At 41.8% G+C, this 25,434-nt stretch overlaps 1 protein-coding gene and 2 long non-coding RNA genes across 4 annotated transcripts; 2 read left to right on the forward strand and 1 right to left on the reverse strand.

Annotated features, from left to right (window-relative positions):
• Positions 1 to 707: 707 nt before the first annotated feature.
• LOC136443297 (uncharacterized) lies at positions 708 to 9,762 on the forward strand. 2 transcript variants are annotated; one of them, XM_066440481.1, is made up of 6 exons: positions 708 to 1,000; positions 2,615 to 2,820; positions 3,137 to 3,218; positions 4,710 to 4,876; positions 5,339 to 5,426; positions 5,877 to 9,762. In XM_066440481.1, the coding sequence occupies exons 1-6, from the start codon at positions 811 to 813 to the stop codon at positions 7,577 to 7,579; spliced, it is 2,436 nt and encodes an 811-aa protein (XP_066296578.1). In that variant the 5' UTR covers positions 708 to 810; the 3' UTR covers positions 7,580 to 9,762. The 2 variants fall into 2 exon arrangements, with proteins under 2 accessions (XP_066296578.1, XP_066296579.1); XM_066440482.1 differs by having other exon boundaries at positions 2,615 to 2,808.
• An 8,737-nt stretch (positions 9,763 to 18,499) lies between these two features.
• Positions 18,500 to 20,526, forward strand: LOC136443315 (uncharacterized). The gene is made up of 2 exons (XR_010757127.1): positions 18,500 to 19,211; positions 19,481 to 20,526. It is a non-coding gene; the product is annotated as an uncharacterized lncRNA (long non-coding RNA).
• On the reverse strand, positions 20,450 to 25,317 carry LOC136443314 (uncharacterized). The gene is made up of 2 exons (XR_010757126.1): positions 25,090 to 25,317; positions 20,450 to 24,458 (listed from the first exon to the last, which is right to left on the reverse strand). It is a non-coding gene; the product is annotated as an uncharacterized lncRNA (long non-coding RNA).
• Between the last annotated feature and the right edge of the window lie 117 nt (positions 25,318 to 25,434).

Here is a 25,434-nt window from a genome sequence, read left to right on the forward strand (position 1 = left end):
TAATTCTTTTTTCAATCAAACTCATTGAAATGATATGATTAATGGGAGAGCAGGTGGAAGCGAACCGTGTCCACTTGCAGGGGAAGGGAAATCGTTTGTGTCGTCACTTTATTTCAGATTAATTTTTGAATGAACGCGCTCTAGAAGAGCATAGCGTTATATCATACTTAATATGCCTTCGTTTCCAGTCCATTTGTCAGTACCTTTATCTTTTTGCAAACACATGCTCAAAGGGTACTTGAAAGAGGACGCACAGATACGATAACATAAAACGTGTTATGTCTATAGATCTTTTTGATGTCTCTCGAATTTATATGCATTTGTACTACACTGCATGAATGCGAGTTATTACGTAACGTTACAGGCTAGACTTTTCAAAAAATAGGCCCAAGGCACCTAAACGTTACACTATGTCTCTCTGTAAACGGTGAGCGCTTTCGTGCTCTCCCAATAAGAACCGATGAACTACTAGAAAATACAAAGACTGAGCCGGCTCCTTACATCTGCTTGAAGATTATTTTTGCGTCCTGTGATACCGGATATATACCACAGGCGGCGCCTTTACCCTCATTATAATAACTACTTATAATAATGACGTCAGGTAGTGGTAGTGGCTACGTGATGTTCACCTTGATTGGACAAACAAAGTCATGTGATGAAATATTAATCTCAAGCGAAACTGGTCCCAGCCAGTCGGCAGGCAGCGCGCGATCTGTGAACCCGTCTGGTGGAGGGCTCCATAATTTCCCCTTCTTGTTCGTGTTTTTCTACAGTTTTTGCCAATATTGGCACTCTAGAGGTACCCTAAACATGCCTCAAACTAAAATCAACTCGTTCTTTAAGCCGACACCACGTACCGCCCCAAGACCAAGCACATCTACGACGGCTGGCAGCGATGCGACCCCGGCCCGGCCGCCATTACAGGGCCGCAGTCTGTTCCAGCCCAGCCCGGCGGTATCGAGCACACCTAGGCCGGCTGAAACCACTGCCGGTAACGCAGGTAAGTCCGATAACAATTCATTGGCCTCCGCCTGATCTAAAGCAGGTGTACCAGTGCGGCCATGTAAACAGTTGTTTTGCTATGCCATGATAAATTGGGCCATAAATTGGCACCTTTTTTCTTTCTACTTCCTTGTTTGTTGGCGACGCCATTTTGTTTGTTATTTTCGACGCTCTTTCACGAAGTCGTTATGCTTATGTTCTGCTATGAAAAGTGCTTATAAATTATTACCAGTGAAACTAAATGTATAGCAGTTCATTATGTTTTGTTGGACATAGATTAGCATCTACATCTACATCTATACAGTACTCGGCAAGGCCCCGCGAGGGACATACCGCCGAGGGAATGTCAGGGTCATGCCCAGCTGCAGCAGGTGGTGGTGGTGAAAAAGGAAAATCCGAAAAAAGATAAACATAACTGGTGCAACAATGAATATATAAATAAGTGGGTAATAAATGGTGATATGTACAATGTTGCTGCACTGGGTGTTGACCTGACTCGCTCTGGGGCTAACCGCTGTTACTGGGAAGGCCAAGGTGCTTGGCCAACCCAGATTTGAAAGTGTCTACTGATGTGGAATCAATGATATGTTGGGGTAGATGGTTCCAGTCTATTACTGTTCTCAGGAAGAAGCTGCTGCGATGTGTTTCTGTCTTGCATGAAAATGTCTCTCCGTCGACCACTACTAGTACTTGTTGGTACCGGTCCAGCAGCTACAGTAGTTCTTTACCCAGACTAGGGTTTCCCCCCTTATCCCATAGTACTGTAGTTTATGAATGAGTCTGTTGTGTGGTACACTGTCAAATGTTTTTGAAAAATCGAGTATAGCCATGTCAATTTGGTATCCCAGGTCAAGCCATGAGGTTAAGTCGTGCAAGGTTGTTATCAGTTGGGACTCACAAGAGTGCCATGATGTTATGTCGTGCAAAAATGAATCATCTGATCGGGGGTCGCAAGGTTCAAGGAGGTCCTTTGACGTTCTTTGATGCTCATGAGAACAGGCTTTGGCATAATACACCGCGACATGTTGACATGACCCAAACTTGACGTTATCTGCTCCTGCACGTGAATAGGTCATGTTACGTTAGCCGCGGCAACTGTTGGACTTGGAGGGCTTAACTAAGCAAGAGAAGCCCTCCAACAGTCGCCGCAGCTAGCCGTGGCCTAGACACACGCACACAAGCACAAGTCACCAAGCGTTAAATACCAAGAGAGACAATTGACTCGTAACTGTTGTTGTTGTACCAAGCGTAACCCAGCGTCCTGACTGGGGAGACCACGTCTAGCCCAGCAAATGAATTTTAATGGAGTTAAGTCAGTTAACCCATGTAGGCCAATTTCGTTACAACTCTATGTATAAAGGAGACAAATTGTTGTACAATGGAGGTTGTACAGTACACTAGTTACAGTCCCGCTTGCAGTGTTGTCAACATACTGTTCTATGGTATACATAGATGGATTGTCTTTACTGTTAGTCATGAATTAGATTTTACTAGTAGTTCTTTAGAATTGTCAGATATTAGCAATACAATGTAGTTCAACTGTCATGTACATTGCAATTGTAAGTTACCATACTTGGTACCTGTTACAATAGAGTTCTTCTTTCAACTACAGCCCCTTTGACGTCCGATGGCGCCATGACCAACTCACAATCAGCTTCAGTCTCCAACTGCCCAGCAGGGTCACAATCGGCTCCAAAAGCGAAACCCCGCAAGCCAGGCACACCGAGAGGTCTGGGCTCAACTACACGAGGTCGCAAACGCAAACATGGGGCTTCAAAGGAAAATAGTGGCAATATACGTAACAAGGTAATTTTGCAGGTATTGTGTTTTTCTCCTCACCCAAAAATAGACTTCCCTCTTGAACTTCCCTGGAAGAGATTGCTGTGTCACAAGGGTTGATTGATATGAAAATTAGGTTAACATTATAATTTTCTTTTAAAAAATCAACAAAACAACGATTGGGAAAGTTTTCATGTTTTCATATGCAACCTCCTTCACTCATGCAAGGAGTTTTAAGATACACATAAAAAAATACAACATGTACATGTATAACATTACTTATATTTAAACTAAATTAAAGTGTCATCATTTTTATTTCACGTGTAGTAAGGTTTTATGATTTGGTCCTTCCTAGGAAATCACAAACAAGAGAAGCAGGAAAGACAGTGAACCACCAACCCCCAACCATGTGCCTGAGGAAGGGGATCAGAGCACGGGTATGTCTGTCTGTTTGTTACTCCGGGGAGGAGGTGTGACCTCCTTCTGGGAGTATTGGGAATGTATTTGTTTGCGCGTTCGCAGCTATAACTCACGATCCCGTCGTCGCATTGGTGTGTAACTTGGCATATCGTTTGCCTGGTTCGGCGTGGTGATGCACAATAGCTTTGTTACACCATAACTACTTTAAACGTCAATCCAATATCGTAATTGCACCCCTATAATTAATGCTATGTCCCACTGCCCTGCCATAGGGACCATGTTATAATCCGTTATGCATGACTGGAATACTTCAGGCAGATACGGTGTATAAATCTTCCTTACTTGCTGTGATCGTATAGTCACTGTTACATTGAAAAATAGACAACGTGCATCACCACACGCAACCTAGCAAACGACATACCAAGTTACATACCAATGCGGCAACGGGAATTGTGAGTTTTAGCTGCGAACATGTGTAGAGTGACCTCCAGTCTGTGTATTAAGTATGCCTTGTCCACTCGCAACTCGCTTACAGTATGTGCGCACGGGACGGACGATGCACTTTTACGCACAGTGTGAAAATGGGAAATCTCTGGACCTTCAAACTTACCACACTTGTAGTTTATAATACGGAGGCTGTGACAATGTAAAAAGTTTACGCAGGGGATGAAAGATTGTTGAGAAATATCTCTCAGAAAAGTGCGCGCGCCAGTGTCACTTCCGGGTGGTTAGATCCGGTGACCTTTGACCTTCGTGAAATGTTACGATAATATAAATTAGCCTTTTTTATTGCAAATAGCTTGATAGCTATAGATCAGGCCGGCCTGCAATTGTGGAAAGAGGATTTACTGCATATTTGTGATTTCTGATACATCTTAGTTGTAAGGCTGAATGGTTCGTTGATAATTGAAAAGGGGCCATCTAGATCTAACTTTGTGACTTTTCCCGGAATTTCTAGATCCCATCTATGTCATACTGTAAAAACATACTTTTCAGCAGGTTGACCACTCCTGTATTGAAAGAAAAAGATAAACAAACACTTTTTCTTTACTTGCTCTAAAACACTACTTGGACTGAGCAGAGATGCAAAGTTTGTGTGGGTCAATACTTGTACATACTATAAATACTTCACGGAGAATTGTGTCCTACGGACTCTTGTTTGTTTTAAATTTAATGTTTGTAATGTTATTACAAATTAATTGAGAGGTGCAAAGAATGGACACAAATGATCTAAACCGGTATAATCGCCTTTCAGCATAACACACCAGCTGCGCAGGCACACAGCGTGTCAGCAGCTGGTTATATTACACCGCATGATGTTAGTTATTTGACACAACTTAGTCTACCGGTATCAATAATCTTATGCAATAATGTGCATGTTAATTGTCATTTGCAATAACTGCAGAGTCTGAAGTAAATGCATAATTTGATCTTGCGAGATATCAAAGAAATCATGAAAATAGATGATTAATTAATGTTCATGTAGTGATTGTTCTTTTCATTGGAAGTCACAGCAAGCTGTCCCTTGAGTCCAATTACACCTACTGAGACCAACGGCAACAACACACAGCCGACTGCCCAGTCAACAGCATCAGTATCTGGTGGCGTCACCACCCCAGCAGAGTCACTACTGGCAGAACAGTCCCGCGAACTGGAAAATGGTGGTAGTTTGCAGGTAGGGGATTTGTATTTTTACTCTAATTAGGGACAAAGTTTTTGCATCACCCTAATGTATCACCAAACTTCACCTGGGGGGAGTTTTGTTTCAGATGTATATGTGTGTGTGCATGAACATGTATATGTGTGTGTGCAGTAGTCTGATTTATCTTATTACTGGGAAGGGACCAGAAAAAATTAATGATCTTGACGTCTATAGCACTTTTGCTGAGTAGGTGTGAGGCCGTGCACTATCTTGGTTTATGGCTGGCATTTTGCCTATGTTTCTATTATTGAAATATGACTCTTTATGAGGAGTCATATGTCCCACACTGTGACTGATGGTGGATGAGGGATTGTTGTCTGTTCTATGTTAATATATATATTATATTTCTATTTTAGCTAACTCCTTGGTTGATGCAAGTTCCTTACCCATATTTATATGATTGCCATAGTTAAGTTACCTTGTTTTCCTTCCCAGGTAACAGGTAACAAAAGAGACAAAGGAAAAGAAGATGAACCATCAACTTCTACCCAAATGCCTGTTAAAAAGGAAAAAGAAAGCACTGGTAAGTTAGCAGTTACAAACAAAGAAATAATTTAGAATGCCCAAAACTATTCCGCTGTTCACAATCAAATCATTCGGGCCATATTTTGTAAAAAACAATTTATCGATAGCTAATTGCGTGTACGTAAATCTACATTTCTCAACAAATTTTATGTAATGAGCGGAGTCAACAATTGAGACAAAAGATGTTACTTACGTAAGGAGATATACATTGTTTGGCAAAACAAAGCTCAGTCTGATTACAAGGTTTTACTACACTGGCATTTGTAACCTCCTTTCCCTTTTTGTATATCATTAAAAGCTGAACCAGATAGTGAGTGAGTGAGTGAGTGAGTGACCATGTTTTCATTAGAAATCACTGAATGTTGAAGTGCATGTAAAGTGTAACTTGCAAATTCTACAATTATGAATGGAAATGTTTATTCGTTTTGTAATTTATTTTTCTCTGCAGGGGATGTCAGCTTTCGGCTGAAGTTTGACCTGACGGAGCTAAAGCAAGATTTTCGAATAACAGCACGGGGAGATCAACCCATCCTACACGCTCTTCAGGCCGACACAAGACTCGACAAAATCAAGAAGAAGCTCTCAAAGATTTACCTCGATCCTTATCATGGTGAGAACAACCCAATCCGGGGGGTACCAAACATGGGCAGCCCATGTAGAGTGATAGAAGGTGGCAGGTTTGAGGCAAAATTAGGAAAAGATGAAAGCGGTAACATGACATTGTATAGTGATGTTGAGCTGAAGTTAAGTGAAAGGTCTAAGATCTATCTTGATCTTAAAGATCGACCCAGTAACACACCTTGGCTTGCCAAGAAAAACACAACCATGTTCCAATCTCCAATTTTGGTTGATTGCCTTCCTGGTGACACATTTGTAACGGCCCTCCTCAGAGATGGGAGAATTGATAAGAAAAGGGTCAGGTACACTAGTCTCATCTGCAGAGGTAGCACAGGTGAGGTTAACATAAAACTTACTGACAAGTCTGCTGTTAACCACGGCAAAACGTTCACCTGTAAAGTGCTTAAAACCGCACAAGTCAGTGATGAAGAATGGGAGAAAGCACATGACAGAAGTTGCCAGGCCAACAGTCCTGATGTAGCTATGTCAGATACTACAACGGGTAATGGGGCCCCAGATATACAGGCAGAAGCCACCTCAGGGCCTGACACAGGAAATAAGAGTCTTCAGACAGAATGGATAACCCAACTTGTTGAGATGCTCATACGAAGGAGCCAGGCTCTGGTTGCTAACCTCTTGGACTTAGACTTTGAGCAGAAAGAGTCAAGTAATGCAGAAAATAGACGTAAGAGAAAGTTGGACCAGTTTGCGAAGTTTTACAGGCAGGATTTTTACAATGCTAATAATGAGGAGACCAGTTTCTTACTAATGGAGCAATGTTGTGAGTTTGGTTGCTCTGTTGGCGTTCTGGCAAGCGATGCCTGCCGTCTTGCCACGTGCTTTCGGCTTGGTTCCAAGTATGTATTGACTAATAAGCATGTGTCACAAGAAATGGCAGAAAGGGGGGGCGCAAGTGCTTTCTTTGTTATCTTCAACTACAAGAAGTTAAGCGATCTTGACTGCAACGATCAGTTTGTATCAGATGATAGCCTGATCAAATTCAGAGTGAACCGTGTTGTGTGCAGCTGTCAGAACGATGACTTGGACTACAGCCTGCTAGAACTGGATGTTCCTGATGACCAGTCTGACAAGCTGCCACCAGGTCTGGGGCATTTGATAAAGGAAACTAGAGATAAGACAACAGTGACGATAGTTGGACACCCTGGTGTTAGGCCTAAAAAGATAGACCCGAGTTGTCCTGTTGTGGGTCCAGATCACAGCATTGCAGTTTATCTTAGGTTCCATCCAGATCCCATGGTTAACAACCCCAATAGAGATAACTACGAGTCTGTGTTTGCCCATGGGTCCTCCGGGTCCCCAGGGTTTGATGATGAAGGGAACCTCGTGGTGATGCACGCTTGTGGGTACCATTTGTACGATGGGTCTAAGACTGAGGTGCAACAAGGTGTCAAAATGGTAGCCATAAGGGAGGATCTCAAACAAAGAGATGATCTCAAACGAAGAGATGATCTTCCAGCAGATTTTTTGGAAGATTTATTCCCCCCTCCATCAGAGCCAATGGAAACTGATTGAAAAAAATTGATTGTTTGAAATTTAAAAAAGATAGTTACAACTTGGTTTGAAAAGCATTTTCATGTAATATTGGGTCTGTCTTTTAGTATTTTATAACGTCCTTCTGACTCTGTATACTGTATGTGCCAGTGACCATTTCCCTTTCGGTAGCCCTTAGGCCTCTACAGCAGGAAGCTAGTCCACGGTTAGCTGTATATATCAAAGATGAAATGAATGGGATGGGGACTTCAATCTTTATCATTTCGGGCAAAATGATGATTGCCAGGATTGATCACAATACTTTATCAATAGGGTGTTAGTTCTGTGGCCAGGTGCAACTAGACACAAGGCTGTAGGCGACTAGGCAGAATATTGAATACATGTCTTTACTACAATAACAACGAAATTAGTTATTTGGGATGGTGACATAAATCTGAAGGCCTCGTGTTTGAGGAGCTTCAGGTTTATCGTTTGGAAGGCAATCCATCAAAAGTGAGGTGGCCTAGAATGTACATATCATCAGTAGAGAGTAACGCAGTTCAATCTATTAGAACTTGAAAGGATTTCAAATCATTCCAGTGACTGGGCAAACATATACTGAACAACAATGATGGCAAGACCACTTATTGTGTCTATGCTCCTTCTATTGTGTTAATTTTGTTAGTCTATTGTTCTTTTATCCCTGCTTTTGATATTTTAGAAAAGTAATGCTTAGAAGTAGATATCACCTGTATATGACCATGAGCATATTACCTTTCATGAGGTACTTAACAAAAATCTGAGGTTCTTTTATTTGTCTAGATACCAGTGTTGTCAGTTTTTTCAAAACTTAATGAAACAACTTCATACTATAAAAGTGAAAAAGAAATGCAAATTGAAACAATTAAGTTTTAAGAAGATCTGGTTGCGACCTTGGACAAAAGTGCCCTTAAATATCCATCTTTTTAACAATGTGTCTTTTGGCACTGAGGGAGACTTTTTGTCCTGCCTTTTACTACATCGTAACAATTTTGCGGTACAAAAGTGTGAGGCTTGCAATGACTTTTATTCTGTCTCTGTACATATCTACTGGTAAATCTATGTGTGTCATGTGGGCAAATAAGGTTGTAAATTTTACATCTGCAATATGTTAAACATGATTTACACGAAAAGCAATTGTACAAACTGGAAGTATCTAAGTTCATTACATATTTTAGAATTAGTGTAGATGCTGTATTGCAGACATTGTATTATGTACATCTTATTTATTAAGAAATGCAACACAAGATGTTCATGGCTCGAAGTATCAAATTTCAAATTCCAGAAAATTGTTCAGATTGTGGAAAGAAAATGTAAGTTACAAAATGATGGCAAGCTAAAAGATTACAGACTTGGAATTATGAATTGAAGTGCAGAAATAAAGTATTTCAAGCCCTGTTTTTTTGTTCCAAACAGTATAAAATTTATTTTATCTGTACTGTGTTAAGGGTATCATGTATGTGATACAAGCAAGTTTTTATTGTTAAGAAAATGGGGAATCAGGTGTGCCTCACCGGTGTAATTCACTCTTAGCTTGCCGAATTCTTAGTCTCACATCTTAGGCCACACCAATTCAATTTGTTGGTTCGCACATTTAACTGGAAGATCAACCTGAAAAAGACTCAAAGTGGAAGTCTGTACCTTGGTACACTCAGTTTCTGGCATATCCAAGCTTCTAACATTCAATCATATTTTACCAGGATGTCCTCTTGCTAGAATCTTACTTTTAATTGTTACCAAAATGTCCAAGAACCAAGCAAATGAATTGGGCTGGCCTTAGTTTATACCTGTATCTCCTGCCAATGGTTTGCGTTGATTAGCCAATTTATTTAGCTTACCTGTACAACATTGTACATCCGTTATCATGGAAGCTCATCTGTGTTGTTTGTAATCATACATTTGTGTAGTACAATGCCAAACTTTCTTCTAACACTAAGGTATTCACAGATCGAAATTGATCCTGAAGAAGGGGACAGTGGTCGTTGAAAATTTAATACGTGTATACCTTAGTGTTTAGCATTGTACTACAATGCATCTGTACCTATATAGCCGGTATAACCGCCATTCGGCGTAACACACCAGCTTACAAATGTACATCTGTATAACAAGTGCAACAGAACTCAAAAGTACAAATCTATCAGATGATGTATTGTGGAAGGTTGCAATAAACAGCATATGGGATGACAGACTGTGTGTGGGTTTCTTTTATTTGTTATGGACATCTGTATCTGTATGATCACCCTTTGGCGTAGCACACCAGCTTGGCAGGCAGGCGGTGGTTATATTACACTGAACAGCCTGTCACACCTTGTCTTTGCAGTCAGATGTGCAGACTAGGAGTGACAGGCCATTCAGTGTAATATAACCAGCTGCTGCCACACAGCACTTACACTTGTAACAGGTAACACAAATGAATTACTGTAAAACTATACTTGAGACTGGACCGAGTTGTTAGCTTACATGTACACACAAAATCAGGTCTGATGACCGATACATACACCTGAGATGAATAGGTGGGGTCTGTGGTGTTTACATGTATTAAACCTGGTACAGTCAAACCTGTATTAGCGGTCACCTTTGCATAGCGGCCACCTGCCCATAGTGGTCACTTTTTGTCGGTCCCTTGGATTTTTCCCATTGACATAAGCATTAAGAATTAGGCTATAACGGCCACCTGTCCAACGCGGTCGCGGCCAGACGATTTTCAGTCCCGCGAGTACAGTAACACTGTAGGTAACGGTCACGGCGCGCCGGTAGAAGCCGCATCGCCACCGCACGCCGGGTTCAAAATCTTCATTTTTTCACGCAGTTATCAAATTTATGTGGATTCAACTGGATAGGATGATTATAAAGAAAACCAGAATTTTTTATCTTTGTTAGAAAATGTTTGACGCGAAGTCAGTATAATTTTCTTCACATGGCTTGCGTTTGTACATCGTAGCAAAATTGACCATTTCTGTGCATTTCGACTGGACAAATATTACGGCAGCTTTTTGGAAAATACAACTCGCACATGTAGCTGATGCAGTAAGTTCGGGAAATGTTTGAATGCCGGCCCAATATCCGTTTTCCCCGGTGCTCAAAGTCAAAACGTGTTTCGCGCAATTTTCAAAATGGCGCTGATAGTCAGCAGCACCAAGGAGGTTGGCAGCACAAAGGTCAACGGTAGATACCACTGTTTCGGAGGTATAATGCGCTAAATTTATTTTGCTGCAAAGTATCACTGAGGATAATTACTTTACCAAAAGCTTTACAAGAATATTAATAACATTAATATGATGTACAATTTGGGCTATTGCAATTTTCTGAAAAGAATAAAGCCATCAAAAGATCGACCTTCTTCTGAGTACCCTATTAGCATAATGGTAGAAGCTGATAATGACAAGCGGCAAGTGAAACAACAACAGACTAAGGAAAACTATCGCCACGATTTTATGTTTCAAAACGGTCGAAAACGAACAGTAAGTGGCAACTGAGCAACATGTATTTTGTTCTTAACTAACTAGGTGGCAACAACAATTGACTTTCTAAAATGTGACTTACCTATGCAATGTTTACATGTGTACTGTACGGTGAATAAATGTATCTCAGTGGGTACTGAAAATATGTGTCACTCGTGGTCATCATTAATCAACATTTTCTCCATAGCGGCCACCTGTCCTTAGCGGCCAGTTTTGGCCAGTCCCTTGAGTGACCGCTATAGACAGGTTTGACTGTACCTAGCAGTGTACTCTCTGAGTAGAGGAGTTGGTCCGGCTGGTTATTCACATGTTTTTAGGTGTTTTGTAAGGCTTTCTATTTTGTTCCCTTTCCGTTATGTCTCCAACCGTGTGTTTGACAAAAATGCAGAAACTGAACACTTAAAAAAAAACCGGACCCACACATCTGTTTGAATTGTAGTGAGACTGCCCCATTTGTTTATTTATGTACCCCATCTGTTTATTTATACTTCTAGGCAAGGCCTTCTGCTGGCCTGTTTCGGGAACACTGTCACACCCCCCATTATGGAATGTAATGGATTTACAATTATCCTTACTAATTATGCAGATTAGCTCCTGTTTTCTATAATTAGACATCCATTGTGTAAAGCACCATCTGAGCTCTCACATACAAAACTTCACGACAATCTCTTCACCCCGTCTCAAGTAATACGTGTCCGAATGTCAAAACAAAAACACCCACTGCAGTTCTAAACAAGCCGCTAGGGGGCCCAAACTTGCAGAACTTACTTCTTGTGGCATGAACTATCTACCACACAAATATCATGACCATAGCACTTTCAGAAAATATGCCCCTGAATTTTGAAGCTCCGCTGCAGTACCTTAGGTACTCGCTAGAAGGCCCATTATCGAACTTGACCTTCCTTTCCGTAAAACCTACCCATTCACTAAATATCATACAGATCCATCAACAGCTTCTTGAGTTATGTTGTCCACAAGAATTACACATCCACACAAAGCCCGCTGCAGTACCGACGGAAAATGCCAGGAGAACCATTTTTGAACTTGATCTCTGTTTCCACAACATCTACACACCTGCAAAAAATCATGAAGATCCATCAACGTTTCCGTCACTTTTTTCGACGACATACAAACACACAAAATTTAAAAGTCCGCTGCAGTACTGTTGAAAAACGCAAGGTAAACCATTTTTGAACTTGACCTTCCTTTGCACAACCACTACACACCTACCAAAAATCATAAAGATTCATCAAAGGTTTCTTGAGTTATGCTCTTGACATACATACAGACCCACCAAACAGCTGGCTCAACCGAAAACATAATCTACCCCGAGTACTATAGTACTCGGCGAAGATAATAAAATCTGGCAATAAAACAATTACCAAGAGCATGCACCGCTGAACGTATTAAGAATGGGGATAAACCAAGGACCTAAACAAAGCGCCCTCCAGCGAACGCGTTGAGTAGTACATGTAAGGATACAAGAAGAAACATAAAAGAAGAAACTCTATAACGTTATAATCCTTAAATGTTCGCTTTTCCGGTCGAAAACATGAAAGTTAACGATATAAATAAAGTATGAGAAACACTAGCCTGCATGACAGTTTACTTTGAAAATCACTCGAAGTGTAGATGCCTACCTGCCTACGTGCCCAGGCCAGTAACTGACCCCCTGCTCTCCAAATGTGACATTAATATCGCTGCATTATCGCTGAAATATGTGGCCTCTTACCCTTTCCAAAGTCTCTGATCGTTTCCTCCAACAACGCCATGTTGCGTCGCCATCTTGACTCGGGCCCTTTTTCGCGGCAGATCAGTCAGAACAACGCCGACGCCCGTCTACTCGTGCATCCATCCACACGTTCGTTACATGAATGATACAGCATAACATCCGTTACACTTTTCACCATCATCGTGAGACTTGTAGGATCTTTCAGCTAGTAGCACTATCTTGAGTAGACACGGTAACTGTTCTGACGGTAATATGAAATATTTCCGCAAATGCAGAACTGACTCACTTCCACAATTCCACACCTGTTTGTGAGACGTTTTACTTTCGGTTTCGATACGTCACTGGGGTCGCAATGTCACGTGACTCGGCCTTCCACCTTTCATTTGTCTAAAAATAGTCACACCATAAGCATAGTAGTAGTCAATAGTATGCGCTTTACGTTTCACTTTCAACGGCTGAAATGCTGATAATGTTAAATTACATGTACCTAGAAACACCGATACGCGGTGCCCAAATCAACGAACTCACCCTAATCTCCAAGAAGATCGAACGGTTGCAAAGACCGTTTCCATCTAGCAAAAGGAGGTTTTATCATACGCGGCAACCCGAGTGATTGCAATAAAAACTGCTTTTGCCAGTTGGATACGGTTTTGCAACCGTTCGATCTGCTTGGAGATTAACCTCACGCATACTAGCAGACGACATGCTGAACTACATACAAATGCTTCAAAGGGATCTTGACTTATAGCCGCGAACCCACAGGCACAATCAACCGCAATACCCGCGTCTGTGGCGAACCTCCTTCATGGAGGTAATTACATCAGCCAGAAGGACATTTTATTTTCAATACCTCAATCGTGACAGAATGTTGACCACGGAACGTGTTCTTTTGTTGTTGCTTACTTTGATTGTTTGTGTCAAATATACAGCCTAAACAATAAACACACTAAACAGCCGCTCAAGAGGACTTGCCGTTTTATGGTATTTCTATAAACAAGTTGGCAAAAGTCGTCCCTGACTGCAGTACAATCATGGATTACTAGTCGGCGCTTCGTTACCGCCTGAAGCTCCTGACATGAAGCATGCAGTGTCCACTCCCACAAATTATGTCACTTACTTAAACTTTCCCCCGACATAAATTACACTAAAACGCTAGCATGTCCGTTTTTGGTAGCAAATACTTATTTTTAGTTGCTGTTGACGTCTATCGTATTTTCGATATCGGTGGTGGTTCACAACTTTTGCTTTTCATGAAAGGTACAATTCGGGTGCAACAGTCCACTGCACACGAAGAACAAATTATAATCGACTCTTCGAGCCTCAGTTATCGTATTGGGGTCACTTGAATGGTAGACCCTTGTGACTTAGCACCGTAATTGTGAAGCTCTTCGTAAGTCAATCCCTAGCAGAGAAGAAAGATCGGCTCACCCCAAAACGGCTCAAACAAAAACAATAACATAGTGAATACCGATTTTTCTTCAGGTAGTGGTTGTAAACACTCTCTTTCGCCGCGTTGATATGACCTTTGTTTTGGGGTGCTACACCCGGGATGATTTTCTGTTCAACTTTACAACATGAACAAAAAGATGCTGAAATATTGATGTCTTGTCAGGTGTGTTGATAATTTTGCTTCTCATAAAAGGTACAATTCGGGTATGCAACAGTCCAGTCCACTGCACACGGAGAACAAATGAGAAAAATGAGGGCGACCCCTCGATCCCCAAGGCTGCTCTGCTTTATAATGAACGGAGCTGGAAATAGATACAGTAGAATGTTTTTCAATCAATCGTGCTTAAAAGTTCGTACAATTCTTTCTTTCCAAAATGTAGAGTGAGTACATATAGTGGTAATGAAAAGACTAAATTACGTGACGAATTAGCAAGCAATTGCGTTTCTGAACAGGTGTGATTTCCACCTGCAGAATCGGTATATCAGGGGCAACACTTTTACTTTCACACGAGGAGCAGTCAGGGCAACACTTTCACTTTCACACGAGGAGCAGTTAGGGCAACACTTTCACTTTCACACGAGGAGTAGTCAGGGCAACACTTTCACTTTCACTCGTCAGTTCATTCGACGAGACAGGCAGGACAATGAAAGGTCGCTACATGTTGTTTCTGTATATTCATGGCAGTTTTTCTCTAGACTTAAGACTGATGAAACTAAATGCATTACATTTAAGGTTTACATTCATTGGTTGATACAAAACCAAGAAATCTAGCCAAAATCACCGTAAGACTAAAAACTGTTTCTCTTCGTCCATTTGGAAATGGGTCATGTCAAATTGCCGATCGGAGAGGTTTCAAACTCATGAATATTCATATAGTTGTCTTGCGTTGTCTTAAGGACACGCCTACTCCCCTCGGCAGCACATTCCACAATGCAGTACGCAACATTTTCTGCCAGGTGGGTAGAAAATGTTTTTCGGTTAACCAAAAAAAAGGTCGTCAAATGTTGTCTATGTGTAAACATCTGTTTATCTAAGTTGTTTTATAGACTTACACTTCGAGAAACATAGCATTTATTTGATTCCAACAACAGGATTAGAAACACTTTTTTCTGATACAAACTGTGATCTTCATATATCAATCTCTCAGTCCAAAAAAATGGGTCAATTGAAATTGCTGATCCGAAAACTGGCAGGGTGGAATGTCTACAACTTTGCCGGCTGGTACCTCCATTAAAGAATGTTGGTTTTAAACAGCGACACAACGTTATAACATGAAATAAAAGAAAGATATTAAAATGCATATTATGTCTTGTCAGGTGTGTTCATAACTTTGCTTCTGATAAAGGGCGCAACTCGGGTGTGCAACAGTCCACTGCTCACGAAGAGCAAACAAGGATCGACCCTTCAAGCCCATGGTATTTCTTCCTCAACATTAAAAAGGAATCTGAAAGATATACCCTTAAAGGGCTTTCCATCAATCTTGCCTGTCAGTTCGGACAATGAAAGTTTGACAAATGTCGTCTATGCCTGAAGGACAAATGTCTATGGCTGAACATCTGTTCATTGATGTTTTGTTTCCAGTCTGAGAGGACCCAAACATACAGTCAAACTTCGCCTTTACCCAAAACCCACATAGTTAACCACCTCCAGCCACAAACCCCATTGTACGAGCGAAACAGTCCCGTCCAATTGTGCATCATCAAAACCACTTTTTTTGCAGCCCAACGAGAGAAGCCTTGCCCCACTTAACAACCACGATTCATTCCTAGTGTCGTTCAGCCAGCAGCGGCCATCTTATTTGATACTTTATGTCGGAAGAAGCAGTGGAGAAGCTTTACTGAACGTTATGCTGCAGCTGACTAAGCTGGCTTAAGTGAGTAAACGAGTGAGTGAGTGAGTGAGTGAGTGAGTGAGTGAGTGAGTGAGTGAGTGAGTGAGTGAGTGAGTGAGTGAGTGAGTGACACTGCACGAAATGGCCTCGGATCCTGGCGTATCCTCAAGTATGAGATTTTGACATGACATTTGTGACCCAATTCCAACTGATGAAAGTAGTTGTCTGCTCACGTTTGGGTTTCTCGTTATACAATAGCTGGGTTTTCACTTTATACGATAGCTGGGTTTTCACGTTATACAATGGCTGGGTTTTCACCGGTACAGTAGCTAGATATACACGTGTACGCGTTTTTCTAGTCGACTCGAGCCATTTAAGTGACTAAGGACTTTTTCCCCGAGTCGACACTAGTAACTTCGATAACCTGTATGTTTCGTCAGCACATATGCTTTGGGGACGTTGTGATTTGAATTCCGCCGGGCAGTTTGGATTTCACTATCAACGTTAGAAAGTAAAAAAAGGATCACCACAAAATATTTTCCATGCACAGGGTAGAAAATGTTGGGTACTGCATTGCGGAGTGTGCTGCCGAAGGGCGTAGGCGTGTCCTTAAGACAACGCAAGACAACTATTTGAATATGCATGGTTTTGTAACCTCTCGGACGAACAATTTCATATGACCCATTTTATATGGTCTAAGAGAAAGTTTTTTGTATTTTCATAACCAATGAATATACTTTGTTGGTTTTCCTCAGTCTAAAGTCTAGTTTTAATATGTTAGTCTTTTAATGACTAGTGAATGTAGAGAGGAACCTGGAATCAGCAACCGCTCATGGTACTGAAGAAAAGGGGTTGGTGAGGAGGAGTGGTTGCCACTGACAAGTCGGTGGACGCAAAAAGTTCACATTGGCCCGCTTCAGCCAAGTTTCAAGGAAACATATCTACATGGGATTTTCTACAGTCAATATTGCTATGAAAATAGATTTCATGAAAATATTGTTTAACCATCAGAGCCGCGTTGGTCTTAAAATCGAAGTGATTGTTCGGTAGGTTGTCTGTTTCTTATGAAACAGTCAAGGAGAAAGTGCTTTACGTTTTTTATGTGTAGAATCCCTTCTTCTGCAAATTTGGTACTTTGGGCGGCATCACTGTGCTTCGCTGATTCGCACTCACATGGCGCAAAAAGGGGCGGATCCACATGTAACGTTACACAGTTTCACTGTTGTTCGACCGTATTTACCATCTTGCCATCGATTAAAAAACTATCTGGTGCATCCGAACATATTCTTTTTAACGTTACACATTCGAAGCGTTGCTCAACAGCAAATATCTTTACCATAGTGTAAACGTTATGAGCATTGCGAGGTGTATCAGTCAAATATTGTTTCTAATCCTGTTGTTGGAATTAAATAGATGGTCCAAGGCGCGGAGCCTGCAGAAATCCTCAATTTGAAATGCTCGCTGCTGGGCTGGTTCCACTTTCAAACGATTCTAGTTGATGATTTCGAGCATGAATTTCCAAGTGTCAACCAGACTAGATTCCGTAAAGATCTCCACCCAAAACGTTTTCTATGCAGTGGACAGAAAATTCCGTGCCCTAACTCAGGTGACCTCAATACGCCAATTGCCCCATGTGCAGTCATAGGACTGTAGGTTTTGCACCACCCACACCGGGAAGTGTGGTGGGTTCTTTAACGTGCTACTGTTGTGGCCCTCCACAAACCCCCATTTAACGTCCAATCCGAGGGACGTCCATAGCCAAACTTGGTACCGAAGTTACGACAGAAGCTAGTAGCAACTAGGCATAAATATTTCCGATGAAAAAATGACAGGTCAGCGTTTTTTTAAAGTGATTTTTGTCGGGGAGAAACTATAGATAGGTTTCACATTTTGAAGGAGTGAACACTGCATGTTGTTATTGGGTGATATTTATGTCAGTAACTTCGGGCGGTACAGAAGCGCCGACTAGTGATTTATGATGGTACTGCAGCGTATTCTATGGTACGGACGAAAGGCCAGATATAAACCTGTGTCTGACATTTCACCTCACCGACCATATTTCCTCTTTTGAGAAAAAAGGGAGGATGCTTAAGAAATTAAATGAAATGGTCCAGTCCAGAAGTCACATAAATAAACAGCAATTTGTTCAGTTGTGGTGTCATCGTTAACTTTGACATCCAGTTTTAGGCTCTCTTATTTTAAATCAATAAACTACGAGGCAAAAGAGTTCAAGAGTGTGAATAGTAAGACCACTAGGGCTGTCTTGTTGTTTTCGAGCACATTTAAGTACGTGAACTTTTGCTAGGAAACAGTATCATTTAGCAAGCCTGTGTCCTGCATATAATTGGTAGCCTGGAACTAGAAGCCACGAGTTCCAATCCCGGCTGTGTCGCTCACCCGACATACACGCTACAGGAAAGGTTTGTAGTCCTTGGGACGGGACGCACTATGAAACTTACGCTATTCCCAGCGGTGCCTGGTCGCCATCTTGGATTTTCCCAATTCGCGCAATGTTTCATGGGAAATTTCCGACTTCTCACGCATATTCACGCGAGAATGTCACGGCGAGATCATAACATAAGCACATGGCCGCGCGCGGCCGGGGCCGAAACATGTCCTCGGACCCGGTTTTTACACCCCTTATCATACCTGGAAGCTCTCAGAGTAGCGGCAAGAAGTCCTCAGACATTACTCTAGGTTCAGAGCTTTCTGTAGTGTGCGACAGTTTTCCGGTTCTTGATCCTGCCCCTTCTGTCAAGCGATTTTTGTGTTTTGTTTTTGGCAATGGAGCTATGTCAACATTAACATTTGACGTCGGAGAGGAGGGGATTAACTTGACAAAGATGAAGGTAGGTAATGATTTATATATTGCAAAATGTCCATAATTTTAACTGGATGATGTATATAATATAGCTTGTGAAATAATTCAACTAAAATGACAATGTTGCTTTTATGGATAATGTTAAGAAGTGTCTGATGATTGATGACATATTTCTGTTATAATGAACTAGGAGGTGAAAGCCATGCCCCACCTGCCATGTGGCAGCACAGCGGTCTGGGGCCCCCCCTTGCCACCCAAACCTGGAAAGGCCATCAGACAAGTCGTTCTCTGGGGCGGCTTGGACAAGGGAAGGTGGTGCTGTTCAAATGACCTGATTAAGGTGCTTATCTTCTGTTCATCTTATAGCATAAATTTACACTTTCTCTTCCTATTTATTGAGCTGATACACCATCATCATTATGACCCGACTCAAAATAAACCTGTTCTCAAGGGGTCCTCAGTGTGTCCTGAATACCATTAACTACTAAATAATTTTAAAGTCACTGCAATAAGATCAGAAATAATCAACATAACAAAAATATCACTGGTACCTTACATTGAAACCAAATATTGAATCTAGTGTAATAATCTGTATACTGATGTTTGCAGGTTGACCTGACCATGACACCAAAGACTACCACAGCTAAGGTCTGCATCCTTCCTGGGGAGAAACAAGACAGTGTCCCTTCCTCCAGAACTGGGCACATCCTGGTGGCCATCAGCAGCACACAAGCCATACTGTTTGGAGGGCTGGAGCTGTCCAGCAGGCACAAGAGATTCGGCACATGCGCACAGAGCTGCCGAGATGGTTATTTTTATTCGCTGGACATGCCAACACTGTGCTGGCAGAAGTTGCCTCTACCACCGTTAGTTCCGAGGGCATACCACTCTTCCACATGGATACCTGCGTCATCCACCATTGTGATTGTAGGTGGTATTACCTATAGTGGTCACTGCCCATCAGAGAGACTGTCAATCTCAGATGTAGTTTGCCTTAAGATCTATGATGGCCAGTATACCCTGACAGAGGCTCACATGGAAGGGGTGCCTGACTCGTATGTGTCGAGTGCCTCTGCCTCTGCTCTCTGTGATGATCGTTTTGTTGTCTATGGTGGGTACCGTCATGACAAGTCTGGTCTTCATCGCCCAGAGTCAAGTAGTAATATGTACATCTTGGACCTACGAACAAGGAAGGCTGTTGTGCACCATGCACCAAGTAAAATGGCCAGTGCAGGCCATACGTGCCAAAGATTAAATGATAGTACTGTAGTCCTGATTGGAGGGACATGTAAATCAGTGAACTGTTGTAGCAATCTGTAAACATCTAAAATATGTACTGTTTTTCTATCTTGATTTGTTTTATTGTTACAAATTTGTTGTGCTTTACTGTACATACGTGTACATGTATGAACGGAGATTCACTTCAGTCTGACTGGTAAAGATGTTGAGCTATGCCTCTCTTACTTCACATAACTTATTTGGAAAATTTCTCCATCTAAATGCACAGTTGATAACTACATGTAGTACAGAATAGACTATATGTAACTAATATATCAACATGACATAGACGTTGTGGTATTCAGTATGTAAAGTTTTATTTACATTTCAAACATGCATATGCTGCCAAGCTTTTCATTAAAGCATTACAAAAAGTTTTCATCTGTCATTTCAAACATGCGTATGCTGCTAAGCTTTCAAGCATTACAAAAAGTTGTCATCTGACATTTCAAACATGCATATGCTGCTAAGCTTTAAATTAAAGCATTACAAAAAGTTGTCATGTGACATTTCAAACATGAATATGCTGCTAAGCTTTAAATTAAAGCATTACAAAAAGTTGTCATCTGACATTTCAAACATGCATATGCTGCTAAGCTTTAAATTAAAGCATTACAAAAAGTTGTCATCTGACATTTCAAACATGCATTTGGGGTCCTAGGGGAGGCAACGAGGCAGGGAAAAAGCTTTCAATTAAAGCAATACAAAATTTTTTCATCTGACTCTGAGTCACTTTCGTTATGAAAGAAGTCAAACCCAAATAAGATAGAATTTAGTGTTAGTATTTGAACTAGAATAGTCACATGCTATATTGTTACCAATTGTCTGTCCGTCCTTCCATGTTTTATGTACTTGCAATTAGCCTACGGGAAAGAACTTGCAATAAACTTATCATATGGTTATGCATGACAGAAAGATCACCGTGTTGTGGTTGTTGTGGGAGGGTAGGGCATAACGTACATAGAAATATTGAGGAATTAAACTGATTCAGTAAAGTTTTATTCACATTTCAAGCATGCATATGCTGCCAACTAAAGCATTACGAAGCGTTTTCATCTGACTCTGAGGACTCAGACAACGTACATGTTCTGGCGTTATGCCCTAGCCTCCCACAACGTCCACAACATAGTGATCTTTCTGTCACGGCTGCCTTATCTCTTAACGTCTTGGATGTGTAGAGCCAGTGAGCCCAAAGCACATCTCTTAGGCCATTGTAAGTATTGCCCTTCCTGGCATGACCCACCCGAAGCTGACGGAAGAGTTTATTCCCTGCCTCGTTGCCTTCGCTAGACAGGGCCCCTACAGACCCCAAACCAGATGGATGCTCAATCAGCTCCTGCACATGTTCGATCACCTTGTGTAGATAGTTAGTACACGACTTCGAGACATAAGGAAAGTGGGTTTTAATGGCATCAGCCATTTCTACTGCCCTGGCCTTATACTGGCCCACCTCATCTGGCCTGTCTTTAAGAGGCCAGTTTGCACGATAAACCTTTCTGAGGGGGCGAAACTTGGCCAAAACTTCTGTCAGCGCACTTCTCCTTTCAGGCTTTTCGACAAGGGCCACCAACTTTTCAGCATGTTCAGTTTTGAACATCTCCCTGGCATAGTTGCCAGCCATCATTAAAGTTGGATTTAAGCCCAGAGATTCTTTTAAATGTTTATCGAGTTTAGACTCTGCATCAGCAATTTGTTTTTTCACACCTGCTGTCTTAGCCCAGCTATATACTTGAGCCATTTCCCTTACAATAAGGGATTTAAAGAAGTTGCCCAGGTTTATGTCCGCATGGGTGGCGTCAATACCCCGCTCCCATGGCTCTGTGGTCAGCAGTGGGAATCCCTTTACACCAAATGTGTCTTTCTCTTGAGACTCATACTTTATCTTACTTGCTGTTACTTCAACCTTCTTTAGCGTTCTTGTTATTTCATAGGACCCTGCTTTCTCCAGGGCTTCTTCTCGCACTGCCTCGCACAATGTGCATAAGTACTTTGAGCCAGCCCCTGCAAGACCTCCGTGTGCTCTGTCCCACTTCTCATCTATCATACTGTTGAAAAATGTCAAATAGTGGGCACGTTGTGTGCCATCACTCATGTGAACTCTCATTACTTTGTCTTTCATAAGCAGGCGTTGTGATTCAATTGGTCCCACACATATAGCAACAGTGCCCTCATCATTCTCATCACCTATACACTCCAGGATAGGACGGTTAGAGCGGACGGAATTGGGATTTGGGTCTTCATATATGGTAACCTCTGAATTATTATGCATGATTGAACATTTAAGGACACAGAAGGAGAATCTAAGAGCCTTGTCGGGCAATAAATGGTCTGCTTTCTCTTTGTGTATGGACACATCCCCCAATCCGTCCGCCCCATCCTTACAGATTGTATGAATTACTAAAGTGGGATCATTAGGATCACGACCAAGCTTTGTTATTCCGTTAACAATCTCATCATCCAATTCTTCTAGAGTCTTTGCAACTGCATGTGCATACGGAAATCTCACACCTTTAGTGTTGGGGCAAGGAAAATCAGGTACATGTTCATGAAAGTCACCAGTTACACTTTCAGGTTCTAAAGACTCTCCACTTGGCACATCTAGATCTCCCGTCATCTTAACAGGTGAATGAAAGTAGTTTTCAGAGTAGTCTGTACCCTCAATAGAATACCTCGCCATACCAGGCATTAAGGTTTTTTCTATTGCATCAAGTTGCTTAGGCGGACACAATGTGGAGAGACCCTTTTCTTTCAAGATGTTATATTCACGGATATATTGATTTTTTGTCATGAGCAGATCTAACCTCATTCCTAAACACTCTTCTGGTGTCATACCTGGCGAATCCTCCCCATGCCATAAGGCATCTATCTGAGCCGACATAGGTCTATTTCCTTTATCATACAAATGACTTCTCAACAAGAAAAACAGCACATCTTCTTTGTCCTCATAGTTTTCTTGGCAATATTCATCAATGTGTTCGATCAAGGGTTTTAATCTCTTTTGCTTGACATGGTGCCTAGTAACATCATAAAGCCGTGCTTTACATAAGCGCTTGCGTCTTAAACTTTCAGGCGTTACCCTTATCTTTACACATACATGTTCATGTTGGTCAATACGTTCAAGAGGTTCAATTGCTTCACAACCATTAGCAGAATATTTACATCTTACCTTAAGTGTATCATACACATTAAGTAAATGGCCAGTCAGTGGTATGACATCATCAAGGGTCATTGCACCACGACACGATGGACAGACACCAGCCTTTTTGAGCCAAAACTCAATACAACTACCACAATAGATGTGCCGGCAAGTACTGACAATCACAGGGCTTTTACATGGCACTCCTCGGCATACAACACAAATAAAGGTAGAAGCTACAGCCTCATCATCAAATCTACTTACTTCCATACTGTCAAACTCAGTGGCAGCTCCACTTTCGACCTCTGATGACTCGTCAAACAGTTTTCGTTTATATGCCAAGTTCTGACCTGATGCCTGTGATGTTGTAGCCTGTGATGTTGTAGCCTGTGATGTTGTAGCCTGTGATGTTGTAGCCTGTGATGTTGTAGCCTGTGATGTTGAAGCCTGTGATGTTGTAGCCTGTGATGTTGTAGCCTGTGATGTTGTAGCCTGTGATGTTGAAGCCTGTGATGTTGAAGCCTGTGATGTTGTAGCCGGTGATGTTGTAGCCTGTGATGTTGTAGCCGGTGATGTTGTAGCCGGTGATGTTGTAGCCTGTGATGTTGTAGCCGGTGATGTTGTAGCCTGTGATGTTGTAGCCGGTGATGTTGTAGCCGGTGATGTTGTAGCCGGTGATGTTGTAGCCTGTGATGTTGTAGCCTGTGATGTTGTAGCCGGTGATGTTGTAGCCGGTGATGTTGTAGCCTGTGATGTTGTAGCCTGTGATGTTGTAGCCGGTGATGTTGTAGCCTGTGATGTTGTAGCCGGTGATGTTGTAGCCGGTGATGTTGTAGCCGGTGATGTTGTAGCCGGTGATGTTGTACCTGAGACGTTGGATGTGGCAGGGCGGCCCTTTCTTCTTTTGCAGTGACAGTTACCATCGGTCATGTGTGGCTGGAAGATGGCCATGCCCGTCTCTGCCTTTGGTTTCTCTTTTAATCGCTGCAGCTTCAAACGGCATTTGTTGCACAGAAACTCTGGATGTAACTCCTTGGAGTCCTGCCTCACATCCACACCGTATGACTGACGGATAACCTCGTCAAATGTGAGCACTTTAGCACTCCATCCTTTTTTCAGCCTGCTGTTGCACACCCTGCAAACAGTCTTAAGGTACTGTCTGTGCTCCTCCATCTGTGCATGTGAACAGCATATAACACTGTCAATATTGACACTATCACATAAAACATAAAGGGACTACTTTAAGATTTAGAATTAGAAATAAATAGATAAATAAAACATACATACTGATACAATACATTTGTTTAGAAACCATGATAATAGTATAGGCTACATTTTTCATAGGCTTTTAAAAAGCAAAATTACAATGTCCAATGAGATCAGAACTGACCTGTGTGTTGGGAGGGGGAGGGGGGCGGCTGCTAGCCTTTGCATAATTTAATTCAGCCTGAACACACTCAAACCTTCTCCAGCAGAACTATTTTTCAAATCCTGAACATCCTAGCATGTTGTGTCTATACTAAATCTGTATTAAACCATACAATAGAATCGATGGGAACGAGACCAATACATAGATTTTGTGTCGACATACCCATGCATATCCTTCGTGTCGTTAAAAATACGGTCGCGTCGTTGAATGACACCATTTTAAAATGGCTCCACAACATCTCAGCATACACCAGAAAAATACGCTAATTCCAGAAAAAATAATTAAGAAAACTACAGCCTAATTACTCCAGGACATCATTAAAGTCTTAACTTATCCCCCGAGACCAAGTCGCAAATTCAAAAAGTCATAACTCACCGATAATTTGTCGAAGAAAGACGCGGTTTTCACCGTTTTGAAGCCTGCACGCCTCTCTCTGTAAATGACACCAGTGCGCATGCGTATACAGAATCCCTCGTTCCCAAGATCTTTTGCGCATCTGGAAGTACTAGAAGTCTGGGGTGCCCTGGGACAGAGTCAGCCCAGTCACGTGGTACACTAATGAGCAAGATGGCGGAAAACCTTGTGCACACGTAACTTTTCATAGTGGGACGTTAAGCCGTGGTCAACTGTTCACTATGCTTGTCGAAAAGATCTAGCGGAATTTCCCCGGTACAATGAACCTGTAAATACTGTACTTATCGTCTGTCTTCTCTGTCACGA

This window comes from Branchiostoma lanceolatum, chromosome 10, assembly GCF_035083965.1.
Source record: "Branchiostoma lanceolatum isolate klBraLanc5 chromosome 10, klBraLanc5.hap2, whole genome shotgun sequence".
Classification (NCBI taxonomy): domain Eukaryota; kingdom Metazoa; phylum Chordata; class Leptocardii; order Amphioxiformes; family Branchiostomatidae; genus Branchiostoma; species Branchiostoma lanceolatum.

Excerpts from the sequence above, each read along its gene's own strand:
- LOC136443297 (XM_066440481.1), top strand. The coding sequence starts at position 811 with ATGCCTCAAACTAAAATCAACTCGTTCTTTAAGCCGACACCACGTACC. Across the intron at positions 2,821-3,136 it reads GTAACAAGGTAATTTTGCAG|GAAATCACAAACAAGAGAAG; the intron begins GTATTGTGTTTT and ends GGTCCTTCCTAG. Across the intron at positions 4,877-5,338 it reads AAAATGGTGGTAGTTTGCAG|GTAACAGGTAACAAAAGAGA; the intron begins GTAGGGGATTTG and ends TTTCCTTCCCAG.